A 20,385-nucleotide genomic window follows, 5' to 3' on the forward strand; every position below is an offset into this window, starting at 1 on the left:
CCCATTTTTGTCCCCTCCGTAACCCTCTCCCTTCTCTCTTCTCTCTATTCTCTATTCTCTATTCTCTCTTTCTCTTCCTGATTTGAACTTCCTATCTGATTTCGCCGCCGCACACGGCGGAGACGCCACCGAGACCACCGTACGCTCGCCGAGATCCGCCCGATTCCGGCGGCCCTTCCGGATCTCCTTTCACCTCTTCCAAGTATCCAACTCCAAAATCCGTCCATATCTCTCTCTCTTCTGCTCTCATTAAAAAAAAAATTATAACGATTTTGTTTTTCTTTTTCTTTTTCTTTTTTTTTTCCTGCGGAAAAAAAAAAGGTTTTTGGGTTATTATTTTTAGTTCGAAGTGAATTTACATTTCCAACCTAACTGCAAAATTTTGCGACCCCACTTTCCCTTCCACCCTTTTTACCGTTTCGGCCGTTTTCTCTCCTGGCTAGTTTGTGTGGCTGGACGGTTTTGCCCTTGCGTCGAATAATCTTTTTTTTTTCGGTTTTTAGGGGTTAATTAAAAATTCTCGCTGCTGACGTGGCGAGCCTGGGATTGATCGAGTAAGATTAGATTAGTGGAAACGGACGGTGGAGATGAGTTATCACGCGCGGCGATTCTTGCCACCTGGGGGGGCGTCGAGGAAACGGAAAGAGAGGGAAACGGCGTCTTATCCGACGTGGCCGTCAAGTCCAGTGACGGCCGTTAGCAGTCCCAGTCAAAAGGCAACGACGTCGTCGAAGCAAGCCGAGCCGGCCTCGTCTAACCGGCTCCTAGCCGGGTACATGGCTTATGAGTTCTTAACTAGCGGAACTCTGTTCGGGCAGAAGTTCGACCCGGCTCGAGCCGAGGCCGTCCCAGTGAACAACAACAATAACCTCTCCTCCGAGTTGAAACGGGGCAGTAAGCCGGGTCAGGGCCCGACGAGCCAGGAACCCGAGCCGAGCCAAGCTTACATTGAAGTGGCGACCCTACTGAAGAACGACGGGGCCCACATCCCCGGTGTAGTCAATCCAATGCAGCTGGCACGATGGATTCAGATGTGACACCATGGTGGAGAACCGACCTCGAGGGTGACGTGGCAGCTTTTCATTGGCCCAAAGTCGCGGCTCACGTAAGAAACCATAGAACCGCCCTTACCTTTATAAAACTTCTCCTCCCTCTTTAGCGCTTTCGTAGGTGGCGGGCTTGTGAAAAACGCAAAAAAAAAAAAAAAAAAAAAAACTTGCATGGCCGCCATGAAAGCCAGGAGAAAAACTCAACGTTTTGTTCATGCTTATCCTCTTTTTCTTTTTTATGAAAAAAAAAATCTGGGTCTTTCTCTTTCATTAAAATACTCTTTAATTAGATTGTTATACCATATATCCTTCTTTTACTTAGTTTTGATTATCTTTTCCTGCTTTCTATTTATATCTGTGGATGCATGATTCTGCGTGTGACAGTGTCTATATATATACATATAGATTATGCACTTTTCATTTGATTTGATGTGTTGGTTATTCATGAATTGATTGATCCTCAAGAATTATTGTTTTTTTTTAATCTTCTATTTCTTTGATGAATCTTGAATTGATGAATGAATGAATGAAAGATATATATATATATATATATATATATATATATATATATATATATATATATATATATATATATATATAGTTTGCTTGCATGAGATATATACTTCCATTGTGGGTTGTGATGAATTTTTGATGAGAATATAAGGGAGAATGAAGATAATGAGAGTATAGAATCGAAGGCATTTGGAGGAATTGAATATGCAGTTCATGGATATATATGCATGCATGCATGGCTGTTTCGTAGCTTTGCAGTAGGGGACTTGCCCAGAAATGATAATAAGTCAATTAAGTTGCTATTAGTTAATCTTTAGTAATGTATTCAAGAAATATTCATATATTCAAGAAAAAGTAAATTAAAGTTTATTAGATTTAACTGCTCAATTGCTTAATCAATATAAAGTAAGATTAATAGTCTGTTTTGCTGGAATTGCAGTGTGTAGGTTTTGAATTCAATCAAGGGGAGTGGTATAGATTTATTTTGTTGTGAGTATCATTGTACAAACACTTTAAAAAATTCGAGCATTTTAAGGTATATTATTACAAGTGCATAAAAGAAGTGTTTAATATACCACAAATATCATTTTAAGATATCATGTCAACGTTTTCCTAATGTTTGAATGAAATGTTATAATGAGTTGTGGATTTGACTAATTTATAAGTAACTGATGTGTATGAACAAAAAAAAATATGATGTAATATCTTGAGATATATACAAAATCTCATTTTTTTGGCTTTGTGTATACATTCATTATGTATTGTATATTTGCATAATTGCATGCATGCAATTTTTAAAGAATTCAAGCATATTTCTAACTGAAAGAAAGGAGAAAAAAAGGGCACAATAAGAAAAAGGGATTTTTTAAAAAATTGTTTTTGAGCTTCAAATCTTCAAGCCTTTGAGGGAGGCTAAGGTTGTAAGCTAAAAGGAGGTAATGATTGCTTCATATTTGATTTTGTTTGGTTTGTCATCATCATATTGTTCACATCCAAACATTAAATTAAAAAAAAAAATAGTGTTGCATAAATCTAGAAAATTAAAATGTTTTTTAATTTGTACACAAATTTACACTTAACTCGATGATTTAATTTTCGAATTTTGTGTGTGTGCACACGCACTATTGAATAATGGTAAGGAAGATCGGGAAGTAGAGATTGAACCTTATAAGTTATATAATATTATAAACTTCAATTCGTATTTTCATTAGTTACGAATCTCATTATGAATTAATCAAGTCAAGTCATATTAATATATGTTTGTGCAAAGGTGTGTAAATGTTTACATTTATTAATTGCTGATGAAGTAGACGAATTCATATATATTTGACCACTATTAACTGTTTGTCTTGGTTAATTAATCAATATGAGTGTTTAATTAATTAGTTTTTTGTAACAACTCCAAAATGCTAAAATTTAAAAAACTATTCATATCAATTCGTCGAACTCACTAACCCAATCAGTTAATAACTATTTACCAAATACCCCTTTGTATGCATCTAGTATTATGCATATGATAAAATTCAACAATATCGTATGCGTGACTAAACTACTAAAGTAGATATATGTATATAATAAATAAACAAATGACATATGACCAGCTGGCGAAAATATTATACTCCGTAACATTTAAATGGCGAAAATATTTATTTTATCTTTGTTGATTCTGAATTAGCGTATTAAAATTAAAATTCTTGTATACTCCATAGTATGTATGGATAAATTTTATAATGTCAAATATTTTTGTGAGATTGACTTTGGGAATGCCAGTCGGTACGGTCTTGGTTCATAGATTAAAGTAATTCAAAATTTATTTTAAAAGCTTTTCTAAATTTATATTTCTTATTCAATTAACAATAAGTGATTGCAATTCAATTATATTACTAATTTACTTAACGTTTTTTTTTTTTTTGAAAACCAATTTACTTAACTTTAGTAAACAAAATTCTATATTTAAAAATTACATTGAAAGTGTTATGAAATAAAAAAAATATAATTTTAACTATAACAAATATTTCAAAAAAAAAAAAAGTTAACAAAGATGCTTGGGATCATTGAATATATTGTTGGCAACAACCTTTGTGAAAGCTAAAGGAGCTTGGGATGCTTTGGGAAAGTTCAACCTAAGACTAAAATACGAGCACACCATATGTAACATGGGAATAGCGTAAACGCCTTTTTGAAAATTCCTATGTTGTTTCACGAAAATTTTCAATGATTAGTTTTTTGGTGTTTCAGAAGCGTTTTCTCTCATAAATTTACAAAAATATTATAAATTATTTCAAGAATGACCAAGGGGATTGGTTCGAGTCTCTAAGTATGAGGTTCGAATTGCTTCGAGTGTCACAATTGAGTTTTGGATTATTTATATATTTTTAGTTTAGTCTTTGTTAGGACAAACGTTATAAAAAAGTTGAACTTGAAAATAACTCATTATTGATTTCTTAAAAAAAAATAAGGTTTGGTGGCAATCCTCATATTCATCTTCTTGGAGTCGTAGGTGGCTTTTAAAACATAACGTATATAGATTTGTTCATGTTGGCATATCCATAGGCCAAGACACTAACGTGTACTTACACATATTGGAACCAATACAAATTGGCTTCTTTTTTTTTTTTTTTTAAAAAAATGTTATTAGGATGATTTGATCGACTACGTTTTGTATAATAGTTTAGTTGATATGTTTCTTTCTCCATTGTGTTTGATGTAGTAAATACAGTGGATATTACTGATTTGTAAAGTTCTGTAACTGGGTCTGGTTCGGGCCCTTTTTTTGGTGTGCTTGTCGGTTAAAGTTCTTAAGTTCGGGTTACTTGACAGTAGGTCAGTGGTTCTCGGGCTTAAGGTAAACATTTAGAAATCGCCCCAAAAAATCCTTCTTATCGCATTTAATGCGGTATTTATAGGGAGTGTCTGGGAACAACTCCCGGTCACTCGGCATGCATGACACGTGGAACGCATGCAAAGGACGAGGCCGGCGGTCCAAGCAGATCTATCCACACGTCCGAAGATTCCTGTCGCTATAGGGTCCACTATCGTTGTGTTTAGCTAGTGCTCCAAGTGTTGAAGGTTGGGTGCTCGGTCTCGACCTAAAGTGGTTGGGGAATGCAATTAGTACTGATCTTCAGCCGGTTAAAGACATCTTCTCAATTTGAGATCCAGGTCGGAGGGACGCTCGCTTAGGTCGGTATTGATCGGACCGGGCTCTACACATTTAAATACTTACTGATTCCGATACCGCCCAAATATGAACTACAGTAAGGTCGGGGAATATCCCTATCAATGTCAACTAACAAAAGAGAAAGAAAGTAAAACTAACACCAATGATGTTTTATTCTTTCTTGTCACTAACGTTGTAGATAGAAAACGTGATGCCATCCAATTGTTCCTTTTATGGCTAAACAATAATTGACTTCCTCTTCTAATCTTTGTTTTAATGGAGGAAAAGATAGAACGCACTTCTTTCATAAATCGCCTCTTTTCCGGGTGGTGTCATAAAGATCAACACACCATTCCCCAATTTAACTTGGATCTATTTATTTTAGAGCAAATTTTGATTTTAGATTTAGTCTTCTTTTTTTTTTTTTTTTTGGGCGACTAGGAAAACGTGTAGTCACTACTTCAAGGTGTACTAAATTGATTTCGCATTGTGATTGTAATCGACAAATAATCACAAAAAGTTAAATTAATTGACTAGTTCAAACAAAAACGATAATAGGCTGCTCCGACTTAAGTTAAGATTCATTTGTGATAAACCTGAATATTATATTGGTGATGACATCCTCATATCACATGGTCTACATTGCAAGAAAGTATGTGTTTTTGATAAATTTTCCAAAATGTATTCCTCAATGCCACCAAATACCAAACCAAACCCCAATATGCATACCCAAAGGACAAAAAAAAAAAATACAAATATTTGGAAACAAAAGATTCTTCTTTCATCATGGTTTATGTATGTATCATGAAAATAAAAATAATGGTAAATTATACTCTTAAAAAAAAACGAGATCAAGAGATTAAGACTAAAAAACGAAAACGAAGAAGAGTTTACACGGATTGTAATTTACAAGCATCCTATTGATAAACAATCTTAACCGTATGCATGGTTGCAGTAGGCGCTAGGCGCTAGTCGGGCGATAGAGTAGCGCCTAGTGCCTAGACGGCCTAGGCGGGCACTTATGCAGCTTACTAAAAAAGAAAAAACAATGCACGTGTGTGGGTGTATATATGTCACACACACACACACACACACACACACACACACACACACACACACACACACACACACACATATATATATATATATATATATATATATATATATATATATATATATAATGAAAAAAATTAGTAGGACCGAGCCGACCAGATTAACTCGGCTAACTCAACCGAAATGGACGAGTTAACTCGGCCGAGTTAGGCGCTAGGCAACCGAGTCGGCTGAGTTAGGCGCCTAGGCGGCCGCGTAGGGGGAAATCGCCACGGTCTAGGGGCGCCTAGACCGATTTTTGCAACAATAACCGTATGTTTATAAAATTACGTCTGTACCATACCACAGAGTACCCCTACCCACTAGATGTTCAAGTTCAAACAACAAAGACAGGTATTATCGCTCCACTCCACTATACTCCCCCAACCATCATATTTCACTAAGATATGACATAACAAGTACTTTTGGATCAACTCAATTTTTGTATTACAAGGATATCTTCAATAAAGGAGAAAACTCCAGAGTGTCATAGCTCACAATCCAAATGAAAAAAAAAATAAAAAAATCATTTAGTTTAGACACAATTTAGTGCATATACTTGCTAAGGTGATGAATTCTTATGGGAGATGTAGCACTGTCCAACATAAAAAGTATAGACAGCAACAATACAAAGCTAAACTAAACAGCAAATCTCAACCCTTGTGACCATATTTACATGGATCACTCCAATCGGCGTTATGGCGTATCATCTTGGATTAAAGCGTTTCGTCCTTTTTCTTTCTGTGATGTCTTGGCAAGGGTAAAGGTATCACTCTGCTGAGTTGTACATCAAGCTTAGAATCACGGCTTTTTGCTCTTTTTTTGCGATGCCTTTGCGAGGGCATCAGTGGTCTCTCTTTTGCGCTTATTAGTCGCTTGGTTGTTGGCATTGCCTTTGCTATTATTGTTGTTTGCTTCCATGGCTGCACTCTTTCCTTGAGCCTCAAACACATCTTGGACGAAGAACTTCAGTTTCCATAGCGTAGAATCGGTCTGCATAAAGTACACTAGCAGAATGAAAATAAGAACATTGATTATAATGCAGCAGCCATGGAACACGACTTATCACCTGTGTGCTAATGTCGAGTTCTACTTCCTCATCAGCTATCGAGAAGTTGGGGTCGTTCTGTGCAACAATTAGTAATGCCTTGTTGAGATCTTCGGAAGAAAGCTTCGTGAGAGCATCGCCAAGTTTTTTCTTCTCATCAACGGTTATCTTTCTGAAATATAAATATTACCAATAGGTGGTGTAATGATTATCAGTCAGCAGAAAAAGTGTTAGCAGATAGGATAGTTAGTTAAACAGAATCATTATGTTAAGAAGTACTTTGTATATATAAATTATAAAACTTTATGCCCCACAAAATAAAGTTAAATCAAACCTGCAGTTCTGAAGCACTGCATCTCTAAGTTCTTCCAGATGCATGTCAATCTCATCAAGCTATGAAAATATTCAAAAAAATAAAATAAAAATATAAGGACCGTGCAGAAGATCAGAAAGGTTTTAAGAATATGTATACTTTCATTAGTGAAATCGCTACCTCCATACTTAAATCCTTGGCCATCTTGGCATGAGCAGCCTCTTGAGCAAGTTTCATGTCAGAAAAAGCATCTTCTTCCTCTTTCTTTCTCTTTTCTTCCTACAAAAGGTAATTCTAAAGATCAAAATACGAAGCCTGAACTGAAAAGCAACGTCACGAAAGATCGATCAGGAAAGAAGTACTCATGCCTAATCAGAAACGGGGCAGTCTTGAATGAGTATCATGTGTACATACCTCTTCATCAACTTTTGGCAAAAGTAGCAGCCATTTCTCCTCGAACTTTCCCAGTAAGGTTTTTGCCATCACATGTACATCGTCCCTTTCCTTATTGTATTTCATTGCATTTTTAAATATCAGGCGAACATCCGCGCACATCTCTCGGACATGTTTGTATCCGGTACCATCCTTGCCCTCCATTTTATTCTTAATTGTGCTAAAGTCCATTGGCTTCTCAATAACCTGGAAATTTCACGGACAATGAATCAGCAGAAGCAAATTCCAAAGAAAATATAACATCGGATATGCAAAGAGTTTATATATTTATCAAATTCTGAGCATGTAGGTAATTAAACTTTTCGAAAATATTACCCAGTACCTGATAGTAGTCATGCAAGCCAAGACCTTCAACATCAACAGGCTGCATAAAAGGCCCTGCCCATTTGTGCTGAGTGATCTGACAAAGAAAGGGACAGCATAAAAACAATATGGACAGCCATATATTCAGTCTTAAATGAGGAGCAGAGAGATTACTTGGCGTAATATTGTGCCAAATTGGCGCATAAGTTCTTGCATTCTCTTAGCAGCAGCTGCTTCTCGCTGTGATGCATCTTGTTGCCGTTTTTTAAAGTTAGCAATCTGCTTCTCTTTTTCTGAGTCCTTCTGAGCCGAGTTACCTCTTGGAGTGTTTGACTGCTTTTTATTCACACTTGAGTAAAACTGTTCAACTTCAGTAAATCTCTGCTCAAGCTGCAAACATAAAGTTCAAACTGTAAACTTTAGTAAAAATGGTTAATTTATCTTGGTTAGGGCAAATGGATTGATAGTTGCACTCAACCCTTTCTTTCACTGGTTCTGAAAGGTGATAGCAATCTAGCATGGTATTCGTGAAGAAATCCAAGAGCAAAAAATCAATATAAACAAAACCTTGCCTGATCAACCGTTACAGACATCTCATCAACACGGCATTTGAAATGTTCCATATTACCAGCACGTCCTGTTTCATTTAGTTCCATCACTGAGCCATATATGTTCTCCATCTGATGAAAAGATATAAAATATTAGCTCTTTGTGTAAACTAAGAGACTTTGGGATGATCTCAACTGCCATAAAATGCCAATTGGTCACAGGAATTTCCTGGGGCATAATTCCTTCAAATCCTAGAGATAAGCTCAAAGGAATGCAATTCTTTAGAATCTACATGGCACTCATAATAATCCTAAACTTTTAAACAAGTTGATATTTCATCATATCCACAACTGCTTTTTCTTCTATTCATGAACTAATCCAAGAACAAAAAGGCAATACAAACAAAACCTTGCCTGATCAATCTTTACGGACATCCCAGCATGTCCTATTTCGCTTGGTTCCATCACTGAGATGTTCGTAACTGAGCCATATATGTTCTCCATCTGATAAGATATAAAATAGTAGCCCAGTGTAAACTAAGATACTTTGGGATGACATAAGCTGCCAGATCCAAACAAGCAACAGAAATGTACGATGAAATAGTTCATAGGCTGACTTTATGTTGTTCAAGTACCTAATTTTGATGCTTCAATAAGAAACTACGACAAAATCCTGAATGGTTACAGAATATCAAGCTAAATGACTAGATGGGACGCATATTTACAGGCACTAGTGATTTCTAATCAATTCCAAAGGGTTTTAATAACTCGAGAATCGGATGGAAGGACAGCATACTTATTCAACTTTTCCATATTCAAGAAATCGCCAAGGATTTTAGTTCTGTGGTTATCCTTCACTGCAATCAGAATGATAAGCAACAAAAATACCCAAATATAAGAACACAACACAATTCAAGCTCTTCCATTCCTTGAAAACTAATCTAAAAAGTAGATTTCAAGCCTTCACTGTTTCCTACTCCAAATCAAGCCATCAATTACCCTCTTCTTCAAGTTTCTTCCCTGAATCACATTTTTCTTTTTCTTAAAAATAAAAAAGAGCTCACTTTTTTCCACATACCTATTTGCTTATACAATGGATTTAAATTAATTACTTCCAAATTCTCTATCTTCGTGCGGCATGAAATTGTTCTTTTCTATCTATCTATAAACGACAAAAGTTGAGAACTTTCTTAAGAAAAACAGTAAGAATAAATCAAAGATTTTAATTTGATGCTAACCCTGATGCCTGCGCATACATATATGCATAAAAATTATATGTGAATGCGTTTATTGTACCTGTGCGTCGATCGTTAAGTGCTTCTGCTGCCGCAGGGTGTGGAACGGTTGGAGCCGCCGGGTTGAGCTTTGAAATAGGGTTTTATAGTGAGGAAGACGGCCGTTTCTATTCGGTATAAATGACGCGCCAATCAATTTGGGCCAGATTTCTCCCTAACCAGGCCCTACATCCCGATTTGACAAAGTATTTAGGAAAGTGTGAATCACGGTAACTTAATAGTTCAGTAAATATTGGTGAGCACAAAGAATCTGCCCACTTTGAACATAATTCCATATTACTGTCATCGAGATTTGAACCTTAATCTCTTCTCTAAAATATTGTCTACTGAAATATTGAATTAAGCCCATGCGGATAATTTGCGCAAATTATGCCATGGAATCGTGTTCACCGAGAATGGTGAACACAAGGCAAAACGACGTCGTTTTTAGGCCAAAAAAAAAAAATTCGCGGATGTGGAGTTAACGGCGCGCGTTTGATCAAATTATGAATTTTCTGTTATGAGATTATGAATTTTATGAAAATTCATAATCTCATAACAGAAAATTCATAATTGCATAACAGAAAATTCATAATCTCACAACTGAAAATTCATAATTTCATAACAGAAAATTCATAATCTTATAACAGAAAATTCATAATCTCATGGTTCCAAAGTGAATGTGTAGGCATGGTTCCAAAGTGAATGTGCAGGCATGGATTCATAATTTATGAATGTCCGTGATTTCGGACGGGAATATGTAGGCATGGTTCCAAAGTGAATGTGCAGGCATGAATTCATAATTTATGAATGTCCGAAATTATGAATGTAATGAAAATTCATAATCTCATAACAGAAAATTCATAATCGCATAACAGAAAATACATAATCTCATAACTGAAAATTCATAATCTCATAACAGAAAATTCATAATCTTATAACAGAAAATTCATAATCTCATGGTTCCAAAGTGAATGTGTAGGCATGGTTCCAAAGTGAATGTGCAGCCATGGATTCATAATTTATGAATGTCCGTGATTTCGGACGGGAATGTGTAGGCATGGTTCCAAAGTGAATGTGCAGGCATGAATTCATAATTTATGAATGTCCGAAATCTTTGTTCACCTCAAATTAAAGTGAAACCGCAAAAATGTGAAAATAAAGAAGAAAAGTCACGCAATTAATTAAAAAAAAAAAAAAAAGATAACGGTGTACTAACACCGTTAGAACCGTGTTCACCATGAATGGTGAACACGGTTCCATGACATAACGTCTGGATAATTTGAACTGGATTTCATCTCTGGGACTAGGAGGTTTTGTGCATAAGAGACAAAATTTGTCACCCCAAGTGTCCCTATTTCTTGACTAATAAGATGATGGAAAGATAAATTATGGCTCAACAGTTTCTAATAAATTGTTGTCATGTGGCATTACTCATAAAAAAACTTGAATATTTACCATAAGATTTTCAATTTATCGTGAATCCATCTCAAGTTGAAATCACCAAATAATCAACTATCTTGTTTTGTTCTCTATGCACATGCATAATTAGTACGTACTTTCCATTGATATGAAACGCTCATGTTGCAATGACCAAATAGTCAAAAAATTAATTGATAGTCCTATTTTGCTCTCTATACACATGCACAATTGGTACTTTTTATTAATATGAAAAATTGATAACTCTATTTTGCTCTCTATACATATGCCGTCGAGACAGCCATGATTTACTCTTCCATTATCCTGTCAGTCTTGTATATTCATTGTACCGAAAAAGAAGAGTTTTATTTTTATTTTTCATAAAAACTGCAACTAATCCTTGCCAAGACAGGAATTGGATTTATTGTAATTTTACAATCTGCAAGCTGAATCATGGGACAAGAAGAAGAGAGCAAACAAGAAAAACTTAAAGGGCATAACAATAAACACTACTCTTCATCCACTTCATTCCTTCTTGATTGCAACAGATCTTGCCTTCAAGTTCAGAAAGATTGCCCTAAAAACATCACACAACAGACACAACATCAGTTGCAGCTTCACATTTTTCTGCATTATTCGTCGCGAAAACACACAAAGAACACTCACCAGCACGAGGCGACAGCGTTGTGGAACAAAACGCGCAACTGCAGGGGCATGTACTGGTAGTTGATCCACCCGACTATAGGCCAGAACTGCGCGTTACAACAATTACATTATATATATATATATATATATATATATATATATATATATATATATATATATATATATATATATATATCTTAGTTAAAAATATCACAATTTTATGGCAAAAAATTACAGAATCTTGTGTGTACTCTCGTACCTTCCAAGCAGTCAATTGCACCGAGGGGTAGTCCTTTCGAACCTTACTTTTCACGAGACTCCATGGCCTTCCTGCAACACGAGATCATGTCTGTTTCAGTAGAAAAATACAATGGAGATAGCAGCAATCAAGAACAGTATTTCATTCCTCCTATTCTTCAACTCTGTTAATCAGATAATATTGCAGGAATGAAGAGAGTTCTTGATTTGTACTCTGATTCCAACGAGTTCCTTTTTGCATCTAACGGGATAAGACTAATTCAGAAGAATCTCGATTCAACATTTACCCCTATAAGCCTAACAAGATTTAACATATAATGCTTTGATGATCAGTGCATGCTTACATAGTTACATATTTACCTTCAACCACTAAGCCATAGTACACCATGAAAAGCATGTTGTTCCAAGGAGATGCAGTCAGCTGTTCCAGCAAGACCTGCAGAAGAGGAAAACACAGTGAAAACTGATTAAAGTAATTACATTACCAAAAAAAAAGGTATTTTGATTTATGGGACAACCCCATCTAAGTTGGTTGGATTGTTGGTAACCACAAGGTTTCAAATTCAGTTCTTAGTGGGAGTAATTTATCGGTCTTCTTCGTTTGAGCAAATCAACTATGGACAATTTAGATTGATTTATGTCAGGGTCACGAGATGGGGTTAGTGGAATACTTGAAAGATAGCCTATAAACCTAGGTTATTGACTTAGTAACCACAAAGTTTAAAGTCCCTCATTGTGATCCTTTGCCGATTATAATCACTATGCGAGATTTACCCAGTACATATTCGATAGTGACTATGGGGCCAAAAAAAGGATTTTGATTTGGGTTTTTAACCTTTTTAGCAACAGTTTTGGTACCCTTCTTCCCTTGGAACAAAGAATCCATCAACTTATGCAGAAAATGCCCAAAGGGCCCTGAGTATACAAACCCATACAACTGCAATACAAACAAACAAAGATCAAAGAACCCATATCAGTAAATCCACCAAAAATTCACTGCATCAAACCAAGAAATTAAAATAACCTCAAAAACAACAAGAACATGAATAATACAGCTAAAAGAAGCAATCTTTTCAGTTGAAGCCTTTTGATCCCAGAAATCTTCTGGGCAACCACATCACTACACCCAACCAGAACTCCAGCAGTGATTGCCTAACCACAAAAACAGTAAAAACGATCAAATCATTACAAATTCCCCAGATTTATCAGCCAAAAGAGAAAAAGAAAAGACCTTGGTCCGAAGAGGATGCAAGTGGAGTTGCAGGAGATACTTGCCCAAACCTGCTTTCACCAAATCAGACATTTTTTTTTTTCTTTTTGGGTCAAGATTTAAACTTTAATTTGTTTCCCCTTCTCTCTTCTTCTCCGGAGATTATGAAGGCAAATCTCGTTTCTTAGCGTAGTCTGCTGGGCGTTGACCGTGTGTTGCATGTGGTTTACCTGTTCTGTTATTAAACGAATTTTCCTAGTACTGTACAACGTACGACCTTCATCTGCCAACATTTTAAGAATTGGGGTGGGTGACAACAACTTTTTTTTTTTGAAAGGAGTCTTTCATTACTTTATTTCTTCAGATTTCGTCGAAAGCCGTCCGTTGACTCATAACTTCCATTGCTGCGCTAAAATCCATTTTTTTCCATTTTCCGTGACGTGGTGGAAGTGTTAGTGGAAGTTTATCCCTTTAGGATGACCTCTTTTCCAATTGAAGAATAATTTTCTTTTTTAGATGACAGAAAAAATTTGCATCTATTATTTAAATTTGTGTAATGGGTAATTATATTTTTATGTAATAATTTATAAATTATTGGAGAAATATAATAAATTAGTATGTGCCACGGGTTTAACCGAGATGACCTTAAAAAGAAAAAATATTTTACATTTAATTTTTTATTATACATTATGCTATTTAGTTTATTTATCTAATATCTAATAAAATGTTTGGAATAAAGATAGTGTTGAGAATTCAAACTTTTTACAACCTGATTTACTTAGAAATTCGGCAGATGTCCTGGTTGGAAAAACATTTAACTAGAAGTTGAGTGATTTTAGGTTTAAAAGTTAGGGCTTTTACAATTTTGGTTTTACAAAAGTTAGAATTTTCTAGTTTGTAACTATGACTAATGAAAAAAACATAACGGGAGAAGTTTGAATATCGAATATTATCTATGCATTCAGCTGTAAATTGGGTGAATGATTAAATTAATAAATATATGGTCAGTCTTAGAGATTTAATTTGTTTAAACATCGTTCTATCGTTCTCTATTCTTGAGACAAGCTCTTCAAATGATTACTTTGATTTACGTGAATCTTCAAATGGTTACTTTATTCACAAAACACAATTTTGAGGTCATGTTTTTATGCTTTAACATTCTTTATTAACCACGCAAATGTCGTGTTCCAGATACCATTGACCATAATCTTGATGAAACCTATGCAAAATGTCCTCTCAGATCTCAATTCTTTTAGGGCAATTAAGAGGATGTGTTTAAATGGGCTTGTAATTGTTAAAGACATCTGAACCAAGGCTCATATACATTGCCCAAATATTGAGCCCAAGCCTCACGGGCTAATTAACCTAAATGATGAATACAAAAATGATGTTTAAATGTGAAAACTCCAACATTAATCAGATTGTTAATTTGATAACTATAAAATTATAAGTTCGACTCTTAATGGGAGTAACTTATTGGCTTTATTACTTTGAACCGGTCAATTATGGATAACCCATACTGACTTACCTCCTTGTGGTCTTTTGCTAGCTAAGATTACAAACCAGGGTTTACCTAGCGCACACCCTCAGACAATGGCAGCAGATTTTTTCCTCATCACTAAAAAAAAGGAGTTTAAATGTACTGGTATCCAAGTCTCAAGGGATGAAACTAATAATCTCTTCTAAGTATAAGGCTAACATTATCTTGGAAATAGTCTCACTTTTAAAGGAATATTGGGGAATTTAGAGTGTGACCTCATCAACATTAGTGCTCACATGCTACGCTGTTGCTTATTTATTTTTAAGTATTAATCATGATTGTGAATGATACACACACACTATACAAAGGGGTTTTATTGGGGAGTGATTCACTATTGGATTGTTTATGGGATCTAATGATTCATTAATCCCATAAACACACTCAATCATTGGGCAAATTAAAAGAAGGCAAGTGTATGTGACTCAGTTTAGTTTAATTTGTATACTTCAAATAAAATTTAGCCCAAGTAAAATCGACTCAATATAATGGTATGATTCAAAAATTCTACTAAAAGATATAAATTCAATCATTATTAATGTTAATACACAACACCACATGAGATGGGCTTGAACTAAAATATGAGTAACTCTAGCCAAGTTACATTGGTCAGGTAATGATTTTGGTAACCACAAGTTTCAAGTTCAACTTTCTGGGGAAGTTACCTATTGTCGTTCTTAGTTTGAGCTGATCAACTATAGACAATTTAGGCTGTTTAGGATATACTTTATTCAGAGTGAACCTTTGGGTAGCGACTGAAACCTAGCCAGACTAGCTCCATAACACGCCTCTAGTTCAATAATGCTCTTAATTGGCTGCCTTAGAAGAGATGACTGAGTGGGTGGCACATAATTCTTATACCTAAATAGTTATGAGTTTGATTTTTTTCCTGACCCATTCTCGGTTGATCTTTTTATAATGCAACTTATCTCTCCAGTGTAATTTGTGGGCTACAGGTTTCCCTCGCCCCGAAAAAGATTAAGAAATATTAATGACATTGCTGAGGATGGGTTGTTAGGTATTGAGAAGAACTAGTAGTTGGGTTAAGTGGTTAACAGACCCACCCACCAAATCAAAAGCAATAATTCAAGAGGTGTAAACAGGTGATGGGCTGCACCCACTATTTGTATTCCTTATTTGGTTTTTGTGGTAGCTAGAGTCCCTTTCAAAAGACCTTCATAAAGCCTCCACTATAAATTCATACTTCATTCTTACTTCCTTAGTGCCTTTTAATGCTGGTTTTCTGTCTCATTACCTTTCCAAAACTAATGCAAAATTTCAATGTTCCCCACTTATAATTGAGCAGCCCGGCCTCTATGGCTTCTCTTTTCTTCTCCACCCTTTCTCTATTATATTCCATTTTTATTAATTAATTAAACATTTATAGGGAAGGTGTAAGAGGATCTTCAAGAGTCATGGGATTTTCACAAATTTTAAGAAGACAAGTAAGATAGAGGAAGAGAAGAAAAAACATGTAAAAACTCCGGATGAGGATGCTCTAAAAGTCTTATAGACTAAAATATATATATGTTGACGTCACCAACTTTATACTTTTTATGTGGGAAATGTAGACTTGCTAACATATAGTAATAATGGGTTTATAAAAATAAAGTTTGACTCCTTGTAGGAGTTGTCAATTCTCGATTTAAGTCGGTTAGCTATATATAAGCAATCTAGATTGGTTTATCTCTTATTATCCTTTTCTAATTAAGATCATATCACAAGGTGGGTTTGACCTAGAGCGCACCTTTGAATATCAGCCGACCGTGGGGTTTTCATGAATCAAAGGGTTTATAAAAATAAAAATCTTATAATATGTGAAAGCTAGGTTCAATCAAGTTAAGGGGCTGGCAATGCAAGCTACCATGGGAAAATATATTTATTTATACCATAGTAAGGTTATAGTTATTGAATTATGTTGGCCGGGGAGGCTTGGAGGGCCGAGTAAAGTATCTTTTTATTGAAACGTGACGCTAACTATTACATAAGTATACTGAAATAAAGTTGTGTATTCGTTAGCTCGCTATAACTTTTGGCATATTGGTAAGTGTTTACAATTGGTATTAGAGCAGGTCACGAGTTTGCAAATAAAAATGTGGTGCATACTTCGCTACTAACTATAACTTTTGACGTAGTGATAAGTGCTTGATCTTGACAAATTATGTATTTTGTTCAATTAAATTTATAACATTTTTTATGGTCATATAAATGCATTTTACATATTACTATATTGTATATATTTATCCTCAAAATACCAGTCACACACACACACATATATAGACTATAGATCAAATGCAAACGAGGTCTCTAGGTAAAAAACTAGGTAAAATCTCAGCTATTGATCTGGCCAAAATCAACAGCTCAGAATGAAGAAAACTAAAAAAAAAAAAAAAAAAAAAAAAAAAAAAAAAAGTGGTGGCATTATGGTAATTTTACGTAAGCTCAAAGCTTAACGTGCGTAAGTTTAAAGCTTAAAGTGCTCAAGTTTAAAGCTTAAGGTGCGTGTAAGTTTATATAACTTTAGGTGCCTAAGTTTATAGCTTAAAGTGCTTAAGTTTAAAGCTTAAGGTCCACAAGTTTATAGCTTAAGGTGCGTAAGTTATAGCTTAAGGTGTGTATGTTTAAAACTTAAAGCGTATCACTTTCTAGTTTAAGGTGCATTAGTTTAACTCTTAAGGTGCGTATGTTTAAAGCTTAAGATGCTTAAGTTTATAACTTTAAGGTGCGTATGTTTATAGCTTAAGGTGCGTATGTTTAAAGCTTAAGGTGCGTCACTTTCTAGTTTAAGGTGCATCAATTTAACTCTTAATGTGCGTATATTTAAAGCTTAAGGTGCATAAGTTCGAAGCTTAATGTGCATCAATTCGAGACACTTGATCATTCGCATCCATGTTTCAGGCAACACGTTTTTTAAACAATTTTCTTTCATTTTGAAACGTTGATCTAGATTAGATCAACGGCTCCTGATCACACACGCATGCACGCACGCGCGCGCACACACACATAAAGAGTTCTATTTTTCTTACGTTCTTAATTTTGCAAGTATATATATATAGTAGTAGGCATCATGAGTGCTCATCCATATATAACATTTGACAACATTTCAAAACATCTTTAAATTAGTTTTTTTTTTTTTTTTTTTTTTTTGAAAACACATCTTTAAATTAGTTGATACTCAATGTGATTATTGAATATCGAGAATTAATTATATTATTTATGTCAACTTTATGCGAAGGGAAATCTAGCTTCTATATATATATATATATATATATATATATATATATATATGTCCATCGATCTTTCTTCCCTACTATTTCTTGAGATTTCCTGGGAACTGTTATCCATCCAGATATCAGTTACGTGCATGGAACATAATTGTACACAAGAATTATGGGAAGACAACTAGGAAAATCTGATCGATAGATGACCATATTTGGTGTTTCCTGAGCTCATGGGGACAATGGCACAGTACATTATTAGTAGTAGTAGTGGAAGAAACAATACTACGTATGTAGGAGATTAATGGATATATACTATACGATGCAACATGACAAAGAAAATATTTTCGTGCATCACTTGCGTCCGGTGTGACAGCCCACAAATTAAATTACACAGTAAAGGTAAATCACACTAGGAAGATCATATGCGACAGACTCGACCAAGAGGATGTTAGAAAGAATTGAACTCATAACCTTCTAGTACGAGAATCATGTATGTTTCATCCACTCAGTCATCCTGTATTGGGTAAATCGCGTTTTGTGACTCTAGCTGTTAAAAGACCACAATGAGGTAAACCAGCCTAAGTTAGGTTGTCCATATATAGTTGATTAACTCAAACCAAGAAGACCAACACGCCATTTCCGCTAGGAGTCAAACTTGTAACATTGTGGTTACCAAATCAACAGTCTGACTAACTTGACTAGAGTTACCCAGTGACACCAACTTTTGACTTTAGGCTAGGATGTCAAAGATATATAGGGAGTGCTTTGCTACTTTGAGGTTACGTTTTATAAACTCGAACATAATTATTCTCATGTTTTTATGTTACAATTGACAAGAGTGAGATGCTTAATTTGGAAAACTTAAGAATTATATGTCTATGCTATAATTGACACTAGTGAGTTGAGGATTTATATATCATCAGTGGACTGACATAATTGTTTATGTTCCGATAATCCGATCCTCATTATAATATAATTGACTACCATAGTTAATAGTTGAATTGATGTACAAATGCCCTTTGGAGGATGATAAGGGCTACACTTACCCTATAATGACTTCGAATGAATGGTTCTGAGGTACCAACGACAATAGTGTTTTGGTGATTTTTGTTGGTGATCAGTATTATCATATTGATCATTTTTTATGGGTAGTTAGTAATAATAAAAAAGATTTTTAAAATTTTTAATGTGGTCAAAAATTGATTGGAAAAGCAATTTTGGTCTCAAAATCTTAAGTTTTTTATGGCAAGAAATCTTGGATTTTTTGATAGTGTTCGAGAGAACGGAAGAAAAAAAAATTCCAAACTTGATATTCATCACAAACTTTAATTTTATGCAACTTAACACATCTAGCTTCATTATAGTCTAATATAGGCGCAACCCCATCTGAATTGGCTTGATAATAACAAGATTTCAAGTTCGACTTCTTGAGAGAGCTGTCTATTGAGACAACCTAGGCTGATTTACCTTATTGTGATATTTTTACAGGTTATGGTCACAAGACTGACTTCACCTAAAATACACTTTCGAATAGCAACTATGGACTTTCTGGTAAATTAAAGAAATTCAATATATATATATGACAGGATAATAGGGCTGGCACCCGACCCGGATCACAAATGGGCGTTGACTCAGCATCACATGGGAACACAACGGGCAGAACTCCAACGGTTAGGAATTCCAACAGGTGTCACATTTATTGTCTTTGAAGCCACCATTGATGCCACCTTTGATGAGAGAGAGTTAAAGCCTCAACGCCTCATTCATGACTCTTCATATTCTTGCCGTTAGCTCAGCTCCCCAATGATGACTCTTCATGTTGTTACCATTAGGACCTAGCATAAATAGAACTTCCCTCAGCTGAGCAGGGGACGCATTGTACTTTCTATACTGAGACAAAAGCAATACATCTATCGTATTCTCTTATAGCATTGTTATATTATTATTTACCGGTAACGTTATTACCGTCAATATATATATATATATATATATATATATATATATATATATATATATATATATATAACACATAAAAATTGACCAATAATGAAATTAAATATTTACCTCCCCTTTTTCAGCCTTTTTTACTTTCTTTGGTGAAGAATTACATAGTGAGGCATTCATGTTCCTTTATTTCTCCAAAAAAATGCTGCATGACATCACGATACAGCTATAATTGCACTCATACAATGTACAAGATCATAGTATGATCGATCTCAAATTTAAGACTTCTGACTTAAATATCAACTCGACTATATACTTATATAGATCTTTTTTTTTTTAAAAAAAAGAAAAGAAATGACGCAAAAAATGATAATGGTGGGCCGGGAGGTAATTATTTT

General features: G+C 34.9%; 2 protein-coding genes and 1 long non-coding RNA gene across 7 annotated transcripts; 1 reads left to right on the forward strand and 2 right to left on the reverse strand.

The window, feature by feature from the left end:
• Nucleotides 1-1,370, forward strand: LOC109175813. The gene is made up of 2 exons (XR_002053316.1): nt 1-202; nt 504-1,370. It is a non-coding gene; the product is annotated as an uncharacterized LOC109175813 (long non-coding RNA).
• A 4,867-nt stretch (nt 1,371-6,237) lies between these two features.
• Nucleotides 6,238-9,909, reverse strand: LOC109175810 (transcription factor GTE6-like). Of its 4 annotated transcripts, none has more exons than XM_019325167.1 (10): nt 9,776-9,909; nt 8,894-8,983; nt 8,504-8,611; nt 8,106-8,321; nt 7,951-8,028; nt 7,590-7,814; nt 7,356-7,454; nt 7,197-7,255; nt 6,884-7,034; nt 6,238-6,807 (listed from the first exon to the last, which is right to left on the reverse strand). In XM_019325167.1, exons 2-10 carry the CDS (start codon nt 8,981-8,983, stop codon nt 6,616-6,618), a joined length of 1,218 nt encoding a protein of 405 aa, XP_019180712.1. In that variant the 5' UTR covers nt 9,776-9,909; the 3' UTR covers nt 6,238-6,615. The 4 variants fall into 4 exon arrangements, with proteins under 4 accessions (XP_019180712.1, XP_019180715.1, XP_019180714.1 ...); XM_019325170.1 differs by lacking the exons at nt 8,894-8,983; nt 9,776-9,909 and adding exons at nt 9,276-9,286; nt 9,356-9,373 and having other exon boundaries at nt 6,616-6,807; XM_019325169.1 differs by lacking the exon at nt 8,894-8,983 and having other exon boundaries at nt 6,616-6,807.
• Nucleotides 9,910-11,519: 1,610 nt separating this feature from the next.
• LOC109175812 (peroxisomal membrane protein PMP22) lies at nt 11,520-13,623 on the reverse strand. 2 transcript variants are annotated; one of them, XM_019325171.1, is made up of 7 exons: nt 13,307-13,601; nt 13,129-13,227; nt 12,911-13,012; nt 12,436-12,511; nt 12,077-12,147; nt 11,839-11,924; nt 11,520-11,749 (listed from the first exon to the last, which is right to left on the reverse strand). In XM_019325171.1, the coding sequence occupies exons 1-7, from the start codon at nt 13,376-13,378 to the stop codon at nt 11,698-11,700; spliced, it is 558 nt and encodes a 185-aa protein (XP_019180716.1). In that variant the 5' UTR covers nt 13,379-13,601; the 3' UTR covers nt 11,520-11,697. The 2 variants fall into 2 exon arrangements, with proteins under 2 accessions (XP_019180716.1, XP_019180717.1); XM_019325172.1 differs by lacking the exons at nt 11,520-11,749; nt 11,839-11,924 and adding an exon at nt 11,926-11,949 and having other exon boundaries at nt 12,014-12,147; nt 13,307-13,623.
• Between the last annotated feature and the right edge of the window lie 6,762 nt (nt 13,624-20,385).

The sequence above is a fragment of the Ipomoea nil genome, unplaced genomic scaffold (assembly GCF_001879475.1).
Source record: "Ipomoea nil cultivar Tokyo-kokei standard unplaced genomic scaffold, Asagao_1.1 scaffold0688, whole genome shotgun sequence".
Classification (NCBI taxonomy): Eukaryota; Viridiplantae; Streptophyta; class Magnoliopsida; order Solanales; family Convolvulaceae; genus Ipomoea; species Ipomoea nil.

Excerpts from the sequence above, each read along its gene's own strand:
- LOC109175810 (XM_019325167.1), bottom strand. The coding sequence starts at position 8,983 with ATGGAGAACATATATGGCTCAGTTACGAACATCTCAGTGATGGAACCA. Across the intron at positions 8,029-8,105 it reads TTGGCACAATATTACGCCAA|ATCACTCAGCACAAATGGGC; the intron begins GTAATCTCTCTG and ends TTTCTTTGTCAG. Across the intron at positions 7,455-7,589 it reads TGCCAAAAGTTGATGAAGAG|GAAGAAAAGAGAAAGAAAGA; the intron begins GTATGTACACAT and ends TACCTTTTGTAG.
- LOC109175812 (XM_019325171.1), bottom strand. The coding sequence starts at position 13,378 with ATGTCTGATTTGGTGAAAGCAGGTTTGGGCAAGTATCTCCTGCAACTC. Across the intron at positions 12,148-12,435 it reads CTATGGCTTAGTGGTTGAAG|GAAGGCCATGGAGTCTCGTG; the intron begins GTAAATATGTAA and ends CTCGTGTTGCAG. Across the intron at positions 11,925-12,076 it reads TGCAATTGACTGCTTGGAAG|TTCTGGCCTATAGTCGGGTG; the intron begins GTACGAGAGTAC and ends TGTAACGCGCAG.